The sequence below is a fragment of the Pholis gunnellus genome (assembly GCF_910591455.1).
Source record: "Pholis gunnellus genome assembly, chromosome: 6".
NCBI classification, from domain to species: Eukaryota; Metazoa; Chordata; class Actinopteri; order Perciformes; family Pholidae; genus Pholis; species Pholis gunnellus.
Genome location: NC_136532.1, coordinates 6,059,431 through 6,076,997, shown reverse-complemented (window position 1 = coordinate 6,076,997; position 17,567 = coordinate 6,059,431). Strand labels below are relative to the sequence as shown.

General features: G+C 41.5%; 2 protein-coding genes across 3 annotated transcripts; both read left to right on the top strand.

Moving 5' to 3' along the window:
• The first annotated feature begins 4,421 nt into the window (after positions 1-4,421).
• On the top strand, positions 4,422-11,249 carry plpp5 (phospholipid phosphatase 5). Of its 2 annotated transcripts, none has more exons than XM_079161157.1 (8): positions 4,422-4,531; positions 5,506-5,646; positions 5,766-5,874; positions 6,079-6,169; positions 6,270-6,333; positions 6,444-6,568; positions 6,853-7,023; positions 8,234-11,249. In XM_079161157.1, exons 2-8 carry the CDS (start codon positions 5,576-5,578, stop codon positions 8,401-8,403), a joined length of 801 nt encoding a protein of 266 aa, XP_079017283.1. In that variant the 5' UTR covers positions 4,422-4,531; positions 5,506-5,575; the 3' UTR covers positions 8,404-11,249. The 2 variants fall into 2 exon arrangements, with proteins under 2 accessions (XP_079017283.1, XP_079017282.1); XM_079161156.1 differs by having other exon boundaries at positions 4,428-4,553.
• An 888-nt stretch (positions 11,250-12,137) lies between these two features.
• Positions 12,138-17,075, top strand: cdc45 (CDC45 cell division cycle 45 homolog). The gene is made up of 18 exons (XM_079161150.1): positions 12,138-12,291; positions 12,431-12,490; positions 12,817-12,909; positions 13,041-13,178; positions 13,346-13,495; positions 13,573-13,631; positions 13,723-13,771; positions 13,907-13,968; positions 14,071-14,121; positions 14,247-14,366; positions 14,498-14,629; positions 14,719-14,817; positions 14,923-15,084; positions 15,238-15,376; positions 15,465-15,548; positions 15,669-15,787; positions 16,408-16,484; positions 16,828-17,075. Exons 1-18 carry the CDS (start codon positions 12,241-12,243, stop codon positions 16,890-16,892), a joined length of 1,710 nt encoding a protein of 569 aa, XP_079017276.1. The 5' UTR covers positions 12,138-12,240; the 3' UTR covers positions 16,893-17,075.
• The last annotated feature ends 492 nt before the right edge of the window (positions 17,076-17,567 follow it).

The window sequence follows — 17,567 nt, the reverse complement described above, 5'->3', positions numbered from 1 at the left end:
CCTTAGACATGGTTTTTAATATACTTCTGGGTATAGATGAATATAATTATATACAGTATCTATGTTTGTTAATGTTTACAGACAGATTCTCTCACTTCATCTCAGTGAGTGGTGTATTACGTTTGTTTGTTTCGGTGTTAAGCATTGCGCAGACCTCCTTGTGAACATAGTCCTATTAAGGTGAAATATAATGGTATATAGCGTAATGGTATGACATTACAGAAGTACTTGTGATTTTTCATATTGCCAGTCTCACTCGCCATTGTGTACATAAATTGGCTCATGGTATTGTAAAGTACGTGAAGATCGGGAGGGGCGGAGCCTCGCCTCTCTGGTCGATCCTGGAAGAAGGAAAACGCTTTCCCTTTTTTATTTTAATTTGTTTTGTTCTGTTCCCACATTTCCTCCAATTGCAAATTGCTGTTATTTGTATTGTAGACGAAGGGGCTCAGCTTGTGATCACTGGTGCTGTCTTAAAAGTATTGTTGATCAGCCTTAAGTTTGATTCTGGCTGTAGTGACTACTGCCCAGACGCAGTCCGTTTCAGTAACGTCGTGTACTGTGACCGCTTTCTTTGTTTTATTTTGTTTTTTTGTTTTGCCAAACTTTTCCTGAAAAGCACTTTTACACGGCTTGTCTTTACACAAGTTAGCTAGATCGTACATATACAGAAATGTGTATTAAAAGAACATAAGACAAGTGTTTCAAAATGGATACCTCTTCTTGTAGTAACGTCTGAATTATAACTGTGTTGAAACTCTTTTTCTTTTCTTTTTCTCTCGAGTTGCTGGGCCTGTTTTTTTTTATTTTTTATTTTAAGGAAAGTGGCCTAAGCGCTGCTGCTTTCTTTTGGCACAAGTAGGAGTGACTGCCAGCCCGGCTTCGTACAGAAAAAGTCTGCAGTGTCCTCGAGACGCACTTCTTCCTTTCCCACCCGGAGAACGTCCTCCCGGCTGGGCTTTGTGTAAAGACGTAATGGTATAACAACAGTCCAGTATGATGTACAAACTTCTGTACAGTGTTTTTAATCGCTCATCCGTCAAAATCCAAATTCTTGTGTATTTATTGCACCACATTTTATACCAATTTCTTTTTCAAACACCAGTGCAGTAGTTTGTCTCCCCTCCTCCACCACGGTGTAGGTGAAATAGAAATTTAAAAAAAAAGGAAACACGGGGAGTTTTACACAATATATCTGTATTTAGTCATTGCGTACGTTTTAGTTTGTTTTCACATTGGGTGTAATGATTCCACACTTTGGTGACAGCCGCTGCTCATCGACCTGTATCGTGACTCACTGTAATTGGTGTTTTAAAGCAGTGTGAAGCAGTTCAATATAGGAATGTAAAGTTTCAGTTTCACAGCAGTGTTTGTGCTTTTTTTTGGGGGGGTTGTTTTTCTTTCAAGCCTGGACTCAAGGAAGTTTCTCTGTAAACATGTCTCAGACATTAGCTTGATGATTCAACCCCGGTTACCTGAAAGTATGTTTGTGCCCTTAATTATTATTTTCCTTTCTTTTTTTTGTTTAAAGCCTGTCGTCGTGGTCGGCCTTTAGAGTCGAGCTACAGGGTAAAACTGTGCCAATTTTTCCAAATAATTTCAGAACATTTAGGCTCTCAGCGCACGCAGCGATCGCATTCAGTCAGTCTCCAGTTTATTAGGATCAATGAGCTCAAACTGATGCAGTCTGACACGACGGCCCTGCAGCACATCAGGTTGCTGAAACTTGTCTGTAGAGGTTCGTGAAGGAGGATTCATTGCGTTGACTGTTGTGTTAGACTGCATTAGTTTTAGCTCATTGTACCTGATAAACAGAGAGAAACTCTTTCAGAAAGAGGACTAAAGAAAGGAGGGGGGGGGCATTGAATGCAGAATAGTCTTCTGGGGCCACGCTGCACATGCATCGTTCTGCACATTGAAGTCAAGTAACAATAAGCAAAACCGTTTTTTGAGTGGAGGACTTTAATATGCTAAACACACACACACACATGGATAACAGAGGCACTTAATCTTGTACTTCAACGTCTGTATTTCAGAGGGTTTCATTTGTGCGCACTCTTCTGCATTCAACAGCTGCTCTTCTTTCCTCATTCTGTCATTACTGACCCTTTTTAGGAAGCTGCTTTTTTTTTTTTTTTTCTCGTTGATTCCTGAACAAAAGAAAAAGACTCTACTTGATGATTTCTTGCTGCTGTCTGATTTGCCAAACTCTTCTCATTCAGAGACAAACTTTTTAAGAATTAGGTGTTCAGTATCGGGGAAGGTGCATCTTTAAGTCACTTTTACAACAAACTACAAACGGTCTGCGTGTGTAAACTTGAATTTTCTTCATTTTTATTATTTATTATTGTTTTGTTTTTTTACACGTATGATTATTCGACCGCAGGCTTTCTTGACTCTTGTGTTTTGCGGCTTCAGAGAGAACGTCTTGAGTTGTGATTATAGAACTGCTCCTAAAGCCTTTTTTTTTCTGTCAAGGTGCCTGTTCAGCAGAAATGCACGCTTCCAACATCAGACACTGGTTTAATCCACTTCAGTTGGAGAGTCTATTTTTTTAGTGACAGCCTTTATTTTACTATTTTTTTTTACACCCGCAGATCGCATGATCATTGTGCCAGTTTGTCCTCTCCTGCCCTTCCCAGCTGATCCCGCAGCAGTATTACAGCGTGAATCGTTTCATTCTCTTAAAATGCTTCTTGTGGACGTTTTATGTTGGTTTCTTCTCATTGTAGTGCCCACATTTGTTATTAAAGAGACCGCATGTTTGCTCTCATTTAAGTGACCCTTAAATACACCCGAGGAGGATTTTTTTGTTTTGTTTTAAATGTCCAGGATTATTATAATTTTTTTTTATATACACTTAAATTTAGGATGGAGCCCCCCCTCCCTTGTATGTCAACGGGTATGTTTCAGTTCACTGTGACGTCTTTTGTTTGTGCAATGTGGCCGACTGGCTCCTTTAATTGACATGCTGTCCGAGCAGAAATAGTGTTTGAATACATGAATAAATAATTCACCTTCATAAGCACTCATCTCTTTTTACTTGTAGTAAAATTACTTACAGTAACTCTAACTGGGGTCATATCTATCTCTCTTGGTGTTGCTTCAATTAAAACGTGGATGAACACAAAATACCATGTTGATTACTGTTCGACCTGTGTTACTGCATACTGCATATTGTCGAAGAACTTGTAAATAGTTTGCATTGAACTTGCATAGAATCATGTTACTGTGGCGTGCGCTCTCATTTTTTTTTGCCTGTACAATTCTGCTTCTAAATGTGTGTGACTGTTGAGACGACACTCTTTTTGTACATGACTGTCTTTTTATTTGAGAATATTGATTCTGTCCTTTTTCATTCTAAAGTTGAGTTTGAAGAGTTCAGACATGCCTGAAGTTTGACTTTAATAAAGCTGTACTCTGTCTCAGTGAAACACTCTCGCTGTATGGGGTTTATTTTAACATTCAGTCAACTACTTTGAAATAATATTAATATGTGATGAAAAATCAACACGTTAGGACCAATTTAAATAATGTTGATTCCAAGCGTACTAGAGATAATGCAATTCATTATTATTATGGATGTTAATGGTTAGGTGTTTACCAAAATGAAAGTACTGCCTGTAGTAAAAAGTGATGCAGTTAATAAACGATCTGGTACTGCATGTGATTTAAAACACAAAAATTCATTAGATTTTTTTTCATGGGAAGATAAAATTCATTCATTCTAGATGGCTTTAAGTGGACGTGGCTTTTTGCATCCACATGTCAAGACAGATACAATTACATACATGACCATTTCCGGTTTATACAAAATAAAGACCTCCCACATTTTCCAGTTTTGTACTCCCGAGTCAAATACCATGTTTTTAGTTTTGTTAGTAATTTAGATAAACTCCAGAGTTTACGGAATAAAAAAGTGACTTGGTATTTACAACCCCTGTGGTCACACAGCAAGCTCGTTTAATCTATAGGGCCTTTTTAATACAATTATTAGTATATATATTCTGATTCTTACAAGTGTACATGCCATGTAATGAAATTGATTATGCTAAATAATAACTGATTATTATTAGGTAATATTGTAAATGTGAGTTATACCGTATATAGTAGCAAACACATTTAATACAGAGATCAAAATGCATTTTATCTGTAACGTGATTCAAACTCTGAATGATGTATTTAGAAATAAGATTTAATACCAATAAAAAACACAATTTATATGTTTAGTTTAATCTACCGACTAAAACAGTGTGGTACGGTCGAGATAACCAGAACAAGCGAGAAAGTGGATCTTGAATTGAGGTTATTTTCTCACAGTACATTTCTACGTTTTAAATGCTTTTACTTTGAAAATACCAAACCAGAAGTACCTCAGACGTAGCCGTTAGCTTTACGAGGCGCTCATCTCCTCCGTGGCATCCCTGTTTCCCCTCAAGTCCTCAAATATGCGACTCTGACCGTCGGCACAAACAGAGGGTGTGGAGGCCCGCTTCACGTTAACGGTGCACGTTAACATGAGCACGAAGAGGTAAAATAACGACCCGTTAAAGGTTAGTAACGGAGCTGGAATCCCCTGTTTGACAACGCGGAAATGGGCCAGATGTCTTGTTTGACAGATGTTGCTAGCTTAGCTTAGCTTTGTCTGCTAACATCTCGTTTCTACAACACAGGGACCTAATGTTAGCTTTAGCCTTGTCCTGTGTATTGTCAGAAGACGTGCATTTAATATTTTTATCATAAAAATCAGACTTAATGTTTTTATGCAATTTAACAACAGTTTTAAATCTGTCCATCACCTAGAGGAGGAGGGCGCCGGTGCAGCATGTTGGCCTTTATAGCAGCTTTTAGACAGACAGCAGGTGCTTCACAGAGGCAAAGCTTCAAGAAACTCAACATAGCTTCACCAGTATTTCACCAGATACACTCAGAGTAGAAGTAGTGGAGACACTTTATAAAAGCAGAATATTTTCCTCATTTTGTTCCGTTTTTTTTTTTTTTTTCCTTTTATTTGTTGAGACAATAATTGACTAAGGGTCAATAACGACTGCTGATGTGGCTGTATGGAGGTCATGGAGAAAGTCTGCGGGGTTTGAATTCTAGGGAGGCTCTGATGTGTTTCATAAGACCACAAGGATATTATCCCTTTGTTTTACACTGACACTTGACACAATGGTCAAATTCAGGAGCGTCACTTTATCTTTACAGACCATGTTTAAGGGGTAATAATGACTTGTTCCTGGCTTATATAAATATCACATCCTAACAAAAATAACACAAGTGTCAGCAAGATGTCGGGTGACTTTAGTCTCTGCTTTCTTACACTATCCTGAAAAAAGGATCGGCACAAATACAGAAAGAGAACCTGAATGGGGGTGGAGGGCCTTTTTTCTTTCCTTCAGGATGATAGAGAGAGTTATTTGTACTATTTCACTGATATGTAGTCATTAGATTTACTGTAACAAGCTAATTAATGGCTTAAACTTAACCTCATATCTTCATTAGTCCTAGTTAAGTTAAATGGAAGTGGAGTGACGATGTTTGCTGTTGACTGAAGTCCACTCCAAGAAACAAAATGAAGAGGAGGCTGCTTCGTGGCTTCCTGTCGGAAGTCTCCATCCGGCTGGCGCTGTTGCTCGTGTTCCTGTAAGTGTGCATCCGATCATTTACAACCCTGCTTTATGGATCTGTTATTCAAGAAGGCGGGCATTGTTTTTAATGACGCGAGAAAATAAAACACAGCCCTCTTTTTTATGTTGTTGCAGTGTGACGGAGCAGCTGTCTCCTTTCTACCGGGAGATCCAGCCAGAGGAGATGTGGTTGTATAAGTTCCATCGTGTGGCGAGAGACCACGTGCCCACCACTCTTATGTTTGTGAGTAATCCGTCTGAGTTCAGATGAATCCCTCGCTTCAGTTTGTTCCACTAGTATTTCATTCCTGACGACGACAACGGGTGTATCTGAACTCTCATCCTTCCTCTTACTGTGGTTAACATTGATCACGGACAAACACATTAATGTGTACACCTGCTTCCAGACGGACATTAAGTGATCACCCTCTCCTCTTGTTTTGGTCAGAGTGTGGCGGTTTTCACCCCGCTGATCATCATCCTGGTCTTCACCTTCCTGAAGACGACGGAGCGAGGAGATCTGAAGGAGGCCTCGCTGGGTGAGACAGCTGCACACAGACGTCATCTAAAAGAAATGTCGACATTTTTTTTGTATTTTGTCATTTTCATGATTCCGTTCCGTCTCCCTTTGTCCCCCAGCTGTGACCTTGACTCTGGTGCTGAACGGAGTCTTCACCAACGTCATCAAACTCGTTGTTGGCAGGTAATCGTTGTACACAAACACAAAAGAGGGTCAGTGAGACAGAAACCCAGTGGGATAAAAAGCCTAAATCCGGCCTCTCTCTGTTTGCCCCCCCCCCCCTCCTCCATCAGGCCACGGCCCGACTTCTTCTATCGCTGTTTCCCAGACGGTCAGATGAACCTGGAGCTGCGCTGCAGCGGTGACCCAGATGTTGTCATGGAGGGCAGGAAGAGCTTTCCCAGCGGGCACTCTTCCTGTAAGGGCCTTTTTACGCTCGATAATGCCTCTGACTGTAGCTGTTACGCTTTCATCAGCAGGCAACGAGGAAAGCACAAAGTGGGAGGGACAGTGGTTCATGTATATAAGTGTATTTTATCCTCCAGGCTCTTATCTTGTTACATGAGCATGAGAGAATCCCAATCTCCATCTGTAATCCTCCTCTTTTCTGTTGTTTTCTCTTTGTGTTCTCCCTGATTCTGTGTAAAATAACGTCCTCCGGCTCTGATCGCCCCTTTCGTTCCTTTCTCCTCGGCCCCCCAGTTGCCTTTGCAGGTTTGGGTTTCACAGCGCTGTACGTCGCGGGAAAGCTTCGCTGCTTCAGCACAGCGGGCCAAGGCCGAGCGTGGCGGCTGTGTGCCTTCCTCACGCCGCTACTCGTCGCTACGGTCATCGCCCTCTCCAGAACCTGCGACTACAAACACCACTGGCAAGGTCAGAGTCACAGAGAACGTCAGTCATGTAAAAACAACAGAAAACAAAAAAAAGGACGATGATTCAAAGGGAAAACGGTGAAAGAGCATGTGTGAAGAAAGGCAACACAATTCACCGGGGGCGATTGCTGGGATCATTTGAATGAGAGTTGTTATTTCCTTTAGTCGACTTCCACCAGCCTGTACGGCAGTATTACCTCATCCACACTGGTGACCTTTTATTTTTTCGACTTGTCTCTGGACTCTGGTAACTGCTCTCAGTTCAAATGCAACGCCTCATTATGGCTACAAACCTTTGTGGCGTTGAACATAAGATTTATACTGAGTTATTATTAATATTGCTATTATTATCATTGTTTGCTTTACTTTAATGCAGCAATTATTTTGTAACGACACATATCCATCTACTAAAATATGAAATTCATTCCAGATGGGAAAACTCTTGAACTTTGATACCTTTTTGAAAAGGAAACCAGAGTGTTTACCTTTTTAAATCTGTAAAACATTAACTCAACCAGGAAGGACTAAAAGTCAAATGTTGAAATGTCCACATTGTTCTTAGATTTATTACACTCGTATCCTGCTGCCATGTATTCACACGACCTCTCTCCCGACAGGCAGCCCGTATAAAACCCTCGGTGCCCCTCCAGTCACTGAGCTCTGCGTCCTCGCTGCCGCTCAGAAATCTAACTCCTCTTGTATCAGCATTTAGTTGCACGTGAATATGTAATGTGTTGAATGCTCATTACACGTTGTGTATCTCAGGGTTTGTGAGCTCAGGGAAAGTCTGCGGCAGGCTCAGATTTGAACTTGTCCCCCTGAGTCCAATGTATATCTCACACTATGTCCATCTATTGTCTTATCCCTATATTGTAACTCGCACTATTTTATGTCTTAGATTCAGTTTTTTTTTATTTGCTTTAATTTGTCTTTATACATATTTAATGAATATTGAGATCAATGATTTTCGTTTCCAACGACAAATGCTTTTTCTGAGATTGTTGTGTGTACGACAACAACTAAGTAACTTGAAGCTTGTCTTAAGTGTTACATAAACTGAATCTCATAGCCTCAAACGTCTCTCTTAGAGTTGATACTCTCCCAAAACGTTAGCTAGAAAATATTTATATATATATATTTTAGAACTATTCTTGTGAAGCTGTGGGAGGAAACTCCTCACACGCGTGTGTCCTCTCCTCTCTCTCTCTCAGACGTGTTGGTGGGTTCTCTGCTGGGCCTCCTCTTCGCCTGGTTGTGTTACCGTCAGCACTACCCTCCTCTTCAGGACGCCGACTGCCACAGACCTCTGCGTCACAGAGAGACTGTTCCCGCCGCGCAGGAGCGCAAGCTGGCCAACTCCAACTACATCCTGCCTCTTTAGAGCAGCCGCAACCGCTACTGGTGTCACTCACACCGGGTTACCTGGTAATCCTTATCGTTGCATCCTATCGCCCCGCGGCCGGCCAGTTCACCAATATCTATCGTTTGTCGTCCGTCATTCTAACTGTATCGTGGGGATGTGTGAAACACTTGAGAGTTGCTGTAAGAAACGCCCCCAGTTTAACAATTACATAAAGAACAGACGTCATATTCCATATAAAGGTTCTTAGCATTGGAGGGCCTGGTGAATACCATGACGTTTATTATGTTGCATAAGGCCCTACACACACACACACACACACACACACTCGCACTCACAACAGCGGCTTTCTCGCGTAAGGACACTTATCTGGTGATTGTTTTTTCTTTTTCTTTTTTTCAACAAGCAGGTTAAAGGAAAGTCTTCAGTGTTTGACGTCCATGCGTTGATGTTCGTTCAGACCTTTCGGGGAAACAATATAGAGAGAAGAGAATCGGAGCTCAACCTGTTGCCGAAAAAACGATTTGGCGATTAATCGATAATGCTTTTGATGATTGTTCGATCTTTTATGTTCTTCTATTCTTTTTATTTATCAACCAATGATGCCAAACACTCGGTGGTTCCAGCTTCTGAAATGTAATAATTTGTGCTGCTTTTTTATTGTTGGGAATTTAATAATCAAGGGTTGGACTGTTGGTAACACAAAACGAACAATTTGTATCTTTTAAAAATTATGTTTTTTTAAATAATTTACTGACATTTAACGGACTAAATTAAGTTATCAATGAATTTAAGACATAATTGATATATTGGATGAGGAAAATAATTGTAATTTTAGTCTAAGCTTAAAAATATCCACTTGTTAATGACTGAGAGCTTCCAGCTGCATCTCCAAGTCTTCTTCAGCAGATGGAGCTGGTTCAGGTGGGATCACGAGACCTGAATGTGATATATTTCATATCTTAAAAACAAATCAAAAAAGCCTGCGTAATTTACTAAACCAGCTGGGCACTGTAGTTGTGAGTAAACATTACGCAATCAGGAGTAAATAGGGCATTTGTTGGGGACTAGTTTCAGCTGCGCAGTAATATACATTGACATTAACAATGGAGGTCTATGGCGCCGATGAATAAGACATGTCGGGCTTTGTTTGAAAGATCAATTCATTCGTTGGTTTGTTTTTTGACTTGTTGACAACAACGACAGAAATACTTCATATCACCAGAATGTTTGGTGAAATGTAAATACACGTATCAACGTAAGGCCCCCGCCTCTCTGAAAGCACCTTGATGTGTTCAGCAGGTTGATCAAATCCACGCGGTCAGCTTCATATCTTTGATCTGAGCATCGCTCTACTGTCTGTCGTCCTGTATTATATTCTGCTGAATGTTTCCATGCACAGATTGTTTGATTAATATCTGGACAGGGTTCACATGCTCAGCCCTCAGTATATCGTGCCGATGTAGCAGCTCCTCTCACGGTTTCTGCGTTGCTTTGCTGTGCACTTGCGTCGTGATAAACGAGAACAATGATCCCACCTTTGCTCTGACTGGACAGCACGTCTGCCACCATCAGCCAATATGACTGGAAAGGAAGGTGGTGGTGGGGGGGGGGTCTTTCTGATGAACCTGAGTGAGGTCAGACTGGAACCTCTCCAGGTGATGGTGCTAGCCTCTCAGTGCTCCTGCTGGTCAGGTTTTCTATCCTGTTCATTTTATTGGCTCGTAAAGTTTCCTGGTAGTTTTCATCAACTTTCATTGAAGGCAGTGAACACTTAACTGTGATTCAGTTATGATTTTATGTTAACTCGCCTTTCTGTTTAATATTTTTTGTGTTTGTTAGGTTGGTTTTCAATTGTAAAAGAAAACATCAAAATGTCCCGCAGACATGACATGGTTTTGCAGGGTCTGAGCACTTTAGCTCACCGCTGTGAGTCGGGCTGAGAGCAGCCGGATCACAGAGGTTTCCGACCAAACAGATGACCGCGTGCCTTTGTTTACTACTTGACTTTGTTAAGGAATGAAGTGTGGACTGCAGGTTACGGTGTAAGCGCTCTGTCGCGTTGCGGACACAACTTTTTGTTTTTAATCTTTACATCTTTTTTTTTTTTTCTTTTCAGTTGGGAAGATACGACATGATGTTTAAATGTGGCATGCTGCCTTTCTTTACCTCAGAAAAAAAACCTGTAGTTTCCATAAATGTTATAGTCGATGGAGTCAAATGTGAAGATTTCTGTGTGGAAACATGTAAAAGTTACAACAGAGAGTGTAAAAAAAATCAAACATTTTTACAAACTGAGACAACTAATCTCTGAATCGAGTTGCTCCATCTTACTGGTATTTATGACACGATGTACAGGTCTACGTGTGTTTAGTCTTGGGGCATGTAGGAGTTTACTTGAATTTTGAATATTTCTTTGTTTATATTAAATGTGGTTGTGTTATTTAATGAAAAAATGAATCATATTCGTTGGCACTTGGCTTTCTAGAGGGCTCTTTCAGACAAATTCCATTAGAAAAATCCTGCATGTTTTACAGCTCGATAGCAACATATTTTCTTCATTAAATTCTTCCAAATCCCCACATTTCCATCGGTTTCTATTGATTTGATGTGATTTTCAGTTGATGAATACTGCATCGGGTTGTTAGTTATGTCTGGACTCCTTCAGAGCTTCTGTTCGTGACGAGGGATGACGCTAGAACTCGCCCGTTTGCTTCATTTACATCACGCTCATCATGATTTGCCTTGGCTTGTAGGACCATATAGCAGCCGCTCGTGCTGAAACCATACCCTGATTGTACATGTTGTGATGCTTTTAATGACTCTTTTGGTGACACTAAACGATGTTTCTAAATAATCTTGCAATACACCTTGTCTTTTGCGTATTTTTTTCAGAAATGTGTGATGATTACAGGCACCTGTTAAGACACTACGAAATTTACTGTGGCAACTTTTTCATGTCACGTTTGTAAGTAAGCAGTAGCAATAGTTTTAACATTTAATGTGGGATTATTTCTTAGGGGAGTGGGGGTGCATTGGGGGGAAGATGGAGTCCTCTGACTGTTGACAATCAGGATTAGCTAGTCCTGGAAGAAGTATTCCAATAGTTTAAAAAGTAGAAATAGCAATACTACAGTGTAAAAGTGCATTGATTGAATTGTACTTAAGTTAAAGTACAACAGTATTAGCAGCAACATACACTTAAAGTATTTGAGTACTAAAAGTACTCCTGTAGGACGGCCCATTTCACAATCGCACATATTAAATTACTTGATTATAGTTAATGATGCATTCATATGTTCTTAACTCTATTGATGCAGCTGGTAAAGGTGGAGACTATTTTAGTTACTTTATATACTGATGTGTAGCTTACCCCATAATTCTATGTCATAATTATAAGTTGATCTATGTTTTTGTATTAATAATGTATTATACAAAGTCAAACTAAAGCTGTCGGATAAATGTAGTCGAGTAAAGAGTACAATGTTTGTGCAGTATATAAAGTAGCACCACATTTGAAATACCTGAGTAAAGTACAAGTACCGGGAATACTGTCGCGGTAATCAGTACAAACTGGTTGCGTGTTTTTTTTTTACAGGTTTCTCGGTTTCTCCTCTTTGTTGACTTCAGTTGGGGGGGCGTGGCCTCAAACACATGACGTACGTTACTTTCCTCTCAGTGATTGGTTGGAATCTGACCTGGATGTGACGTGCAGATTTGGCGCCACATTTCCAACAAGGAACAGCAAAGAAAGCTCAGTGTCTGACAGCAACCCGAAAACATCCCGCTGTTCATGCCGCGTTAGCGTTATTTTACCCGGTCTGTCCTCATCTTAACAGCTTTTTTTATCTTTTGAAAATGTTTATCACGGACATAAGGAAGGAATTCTATGAAGTTGTTGCCAACCAGGTGAGTTGTTGAAGGGTAACTGAAACTTGAACCATGAAGTATTGTTTGCGTTAACGTTACTCAGCGGACTTTATAGTCCGTTTGAGACGCAACGTATTTATATTTCATAGTTTACCTTTAACTAAACATTTGCTTTCAGAGAGTCGCTCTCCTGGTGGCGTCAGACATCGACGCTCTCTGCGCCTGTAAGATACTACAGGTAAGCTAACGTGCTAACTGTTAGCAAACATTAGCTCCTGCTACCTCTGTTCACACTGATAACATAACATTACTGTTATACCCTGAATAACATGGTCACTCATGTATCCTGCTGTATGAGTGACCACCGGTTTAGTATTTCGTTTTACTTCATCGATAAGTAACGTTAGTAGTGTATTATCCCTTCATACATTTAGATTAAATGAGTTATTTGTGACACTTTAGCAGCTCTTAAAAAACACGTTAAAAAGTTTATCCTCGGTGCTACTGCAGATATGAATTGGTAAATGAAAGAGTGATTGCTGAATGTTGTTGTCTCTTCACCAGGGGCTGTTCCACTGTGACCAGGTCCAGTACACACTGGTGCCAGTGACAGGCTGGCAGGACCTCAGCACGGCCTTCCTCGAACACAAAGAGCAGGTGAGATCAAGTCGGACCCGAACATACGTGTGACTAAACGACAGAAGGATGGGCAAGGGAGAACCCAGGTTTTCCCCCCACTGTCACTTTAAACTGTTAAGTGTATAATCTTGGTGTTTGTTGTGTTGTAGTTCCGCTATTTTGTTCTCATCAACTGCGGGGCGAATGTTGACCTTCTGGAGACGCTGCAGCCGGATGATGACTCCGTCTTCTTCATCTGTGACACTCACCGGCCTGTAGATGTGGTCAATGTCTACAATGACTCCCAGGTGATGCATAATGATCGACTCAGCTCAAACAGCCGTTTGTCTTTATTAGCTTGTGCGGTGGCAAAGCACGTCCTCCCGTTTTTATCTTTTGTGAGCGATACAACAAAGGAAGGAAATCGTGCTTTCATGCTTACTCTGTTGGAAAACCCCCGTCATCTCATCCGCAGATCAAGCTGCTAATCAAACAGGACGATGACCTCGGCGTTCCTCCGTACGATGACATCTTTCGAGATGAAGATGACGAGGAAGGAGGAGACTCTGGAAATGAGAGTGCCGAAGGCTCGGAGCCGTCTGGGAAACGGCGGAGATTTGATGAAGTGCGTATTTTGAATACATAACTCAGAAGGGTGTCGACGCGGCTCTAATGGTTGTGTGACTGCGTTTGTCGTTGCAGGGGGCGGTTGAGAGGAGAATCGACAGGCAGCGAGCGAAGAGGGAGTGGGAGGCACGGAGGTGAAGTGTTTTTAAGGAGGCGGAGTGGTGTTTGTCATATTACAGTCGTTACAATTTCTGAATTGACACTAATGTTTCACTCATTTCTCAGGAGGGAGATCTTGTTTGACTATGAGCAGTATGAATATCACGGGACCTCTGTGAGTAGACCTTTTTAAATATCTCTGTACACAATTGAGAGTTCATTATGCTCAGCTGTATGTTGACTTATGTTTTACATATCCTGTTATTATTCCTTTAATACTGATGTTTTAATCGTGTGTTTCACGTGTCAGGCTGCTCTGATGTTCTTTGAGTTGGCGTGGGTATTGACCAAAGACACCAAGGACATGCTGTGGTAAGCTATGTGATTTTATTTTAAATGTAATACAAATTGTGAAAGCGCACTGCACAGACTTTTAGATGTGGACTATCTTGTTGTTGTTTTTTGTCTTTGCAGGTGGGCCGTCATTGGCCTGACGGACCAGTGGGTTCATGATAAAATCACACAGTAAGAATATCTTCAATATTTCAAAACGTAGTTCTCCAAAACATCAATCGATTTTCCTTAGAATTGAATCGCAAGATGCATTTGCTTTATGTGAGTTATTCTTGTCCGCCTGGTTCATCTTCTAGTATGAAGTATGTAACGGACATCGCCACCATGCAGCGCCACGTTTCCCGACATAACCACCGGAACGAGGACGAGGAGAACTCGCTCTCCATCGACTGTATGAGGATCTCCTTTGAATACGAGTATCCTTAAATCACCCGACATGTTGTCGGTGTGGATCTTTTATAGTGTTTACCTTTTTACGTTCAAGTGTCCTAGTGGCAGAAATCACTATATTTCATTTTTTGTAGTTTTCCTTAACGCTCTTCTTCAGCCTCCGTCTCGCCCTCTACCAGCACTGGTCCCTGTACGAGAGCATCTGTAATTCCTGCTACACGTCGTGCAACTTCAAGCTGTGGACGTTAAACGGCCAAAAGAAGCTCCAGGAGTTCCTCGCTGACATGGGGTGAAGGGCCGCTGCCTGGACATCAGTACGTTGTTTGTGAAGTAGCGCTGCCTCGCTTGTTTTAATGGCTGACGTTTGCTTTTCAACAGGCTGCCTCTGAAGCAAGTGAGGCAGAAATTCCACTCCATGGACATGTCGATCAAAGAGAACCTGAGGGACGTCATTGAGGAGTCTTCCAATAAATACGGGTATGAATCCAGAGATTACCTGAAGACACTCTGAAGCATTTATTGACCGACAGCCTGAAATGATTAGTCTTTTTTTTTTTTTTTTTTTTCCCCCTCCTCCATCAGCATGAAGGACATCCGCATCCAGACATTTGGCGTTCACTTTGGCTTCAAGAACCGCTTCCTGGCCAGTGACATGGTGCATGCGACCGCTGCCTTGCTGGAGAGCACTGAGAAAGATGAGAGCGCCAGCGACAACTTCATCAAGGCTCTGGACTCTCTTTCCAGGTTTGTGGCCGCGTTTGATAAGACGACCAGGACGAGTGGTTTAAAGCTGTAAACGTGTCTAAATGTTTATGACCCGATTTGATATAAGAAGGAGGGGGGGGGGGGGGGGGGATACTTGTGTCAGATGAACTATTGGTGTGTTTTTCCTCTTAGGAGCAACCTCGACCGTCTACACTCGGGCATTGACCTGGCTAAGAAGAAGCTGATGGCCATCCAGCAGACGGTCGCCAGCTGCATCTGCACCAACCTCATCGTGTCGCAGGGACCCTTCCTCTACTGCTACCTCATGGAGGTACGAGTGTCCGAATGATGCGACTGTAACAGCAGATCCGTGCTGCTCGACTCAACACTTTTCCCCCCTGCTGCTCTTTCACGTGTAGGGAACACCGGACGTGAAGCTCTTCTCTAAGCCCATGGCCTTGACTCTGCTCTGCAAGTACCTCCTGAAGGCTTTTGTCCATTCCGTGAGTGTCTTACTGCCGTCGGCTGGATCGCGCTGTGAAGGAAGGAGGTTTGATTCGCTCTGAAAAACGCACCGCTGGTGGCCTCACTCGTTGTGTTATTTTTTTTGTTGTGTGGCCTAGACGAGGAATAAGCGCTGCAAACTGCTTCCTCTCATCATGGCTGCTCCCAAGGACGTGGAGAAGGGCTCCGTGATTGTCGTGGGAATCCCGCCAGAGTCTGAGACATCTGACAAGAAGAAGTAAGACCTCACTTTTTCTTTTTTCTTTTTAAATATGTGGGATGTGAGCAGAGCAAGGAATATTCTTAATAGGTAATATCTGTCATCATTCATTTTTTTTTTGTGTAAAATATAACCCCGAAATCTTAGATTACTAAATAGTCAAATATTACATATCTGGTATAGTTTTTGCTATTCTGTTCCTGCTATGTAATGTGATGCTTTAGAGATAAAATAATACTTTTGTCTCACATCTTTTGCTGATTTGTTCTGTGTTTTAAGTTGGTATTGCAATAATGAAACAATATAAATCACCCCAATATCCTTCCCTTTCCTTAGACTTCAATAAATACAAGACAGAATGAAGATTTTGATTGTTAGTTCTGTTGATGTAAAGAACCAAAGGTTACGTCTTCAGACCAAAACGCAAAGAAATACAATGAAATAAAATGGAGAAAAGCAGAAAGTCTTCACATCGGAGAAGTTGACACCAGAGAATTTTTGCTTAAAAAGAATCACAGAAACGATAGTTGACGTTTCTGGCGATGGACTAATCATTTAATCGACTCACTTTGTGTAGCGTGCGGCTGAAATGCCTCATTCCCTCAACGCTCCACCTTTGTGTCCCCGTCCTCTCACAGTTTCTTCGGTCGAGCGTTCGAGAAAGCCGCAGAGAGCACCAGCTCCAGAACTCTTCACGACAACTTCGACACCTCAAGTAAGACTGACATTTACTTTTCTCATGTGTCGTGTCCTGGTCCTCATTAAAGTCCTTACACGGGGGAGTTGTCTCTTCGTCAGACACTAGGGGGCAGCCTCGTCTTCAATTCAAGCAGAGCTTCAGTTATCGCTCATGTCACAAAGGAGATGTTTGTGATGTGCATTAGTTGAGGTTGTAACGTTAATGTAACTTCACACATGCAGGATAAGATTTGTTGAGTATTTCGACTCCTTCCCGTCTGAATCTTTTATCCCAAACTACCTTATTGGCTGCTGTTATACGTGAACACTTGTTTCCTTCAGCATTCATTCATTCTGACCCGTGTTTTGTTTCTCTGCAGTAATTGAACTGAAGACGGAGGACCGGAGCAAGTTTCTGGACGCACTCATCACCCTCCTGTCGTGAGAGGGAACGTGAGCCTGAGTCTAGCTTTGGGTCTTGAACAGAGTTGGTGTCGGGCATGTACGGGGCCACCCGTAAGAGAACTTTCTCCATGATTTCAACTTGTGTGTGTATATTGTACAGTCTTTGTAAATGTGTGGAAGTCTTATTTTTGCTTTTAAACTCTTGTCACGTTTGTCTTTTTTATTCCCGTCTGTATGTGAGTCGATCGTCACATTTTTACATTTTAAACATGTTTAATAAATCTTAGTTAGTTACTTGAATGTTGTTTCTTGGAGTTTTTGAGACATGAGAGCTGTGAAATGTGGAAAACCTTTTTCTCTCGTGTCCAGTATAAATGTGACTCAAGCTCTGCTTTTTAGATTCATATTGTTAGCAGGTCCTCTAATCATCTCTTTATACACGCCTTTTATAGTTGTGTTTTTTTTGCTGGCCAGTCTCTGAATGAGGCTTGCAGTGTAGAGATTTTGGACAGAAGTTATAATGTCAAATACTCCAAATCATGTCCTTTTGTTCATTTCCTGTCTTCTAGTCACCTACAAATTATAGTGCTAAAAGAGCAAAACTTACATTTTGTAAGAAGGAACTATGAGGTGACAGTTTCTCCTGCCCGTCAGTAAAACATGGCCTGGTGTGTGAGACGAGCTGACGGAGATCCAAAATGTAAATATAGAGTTA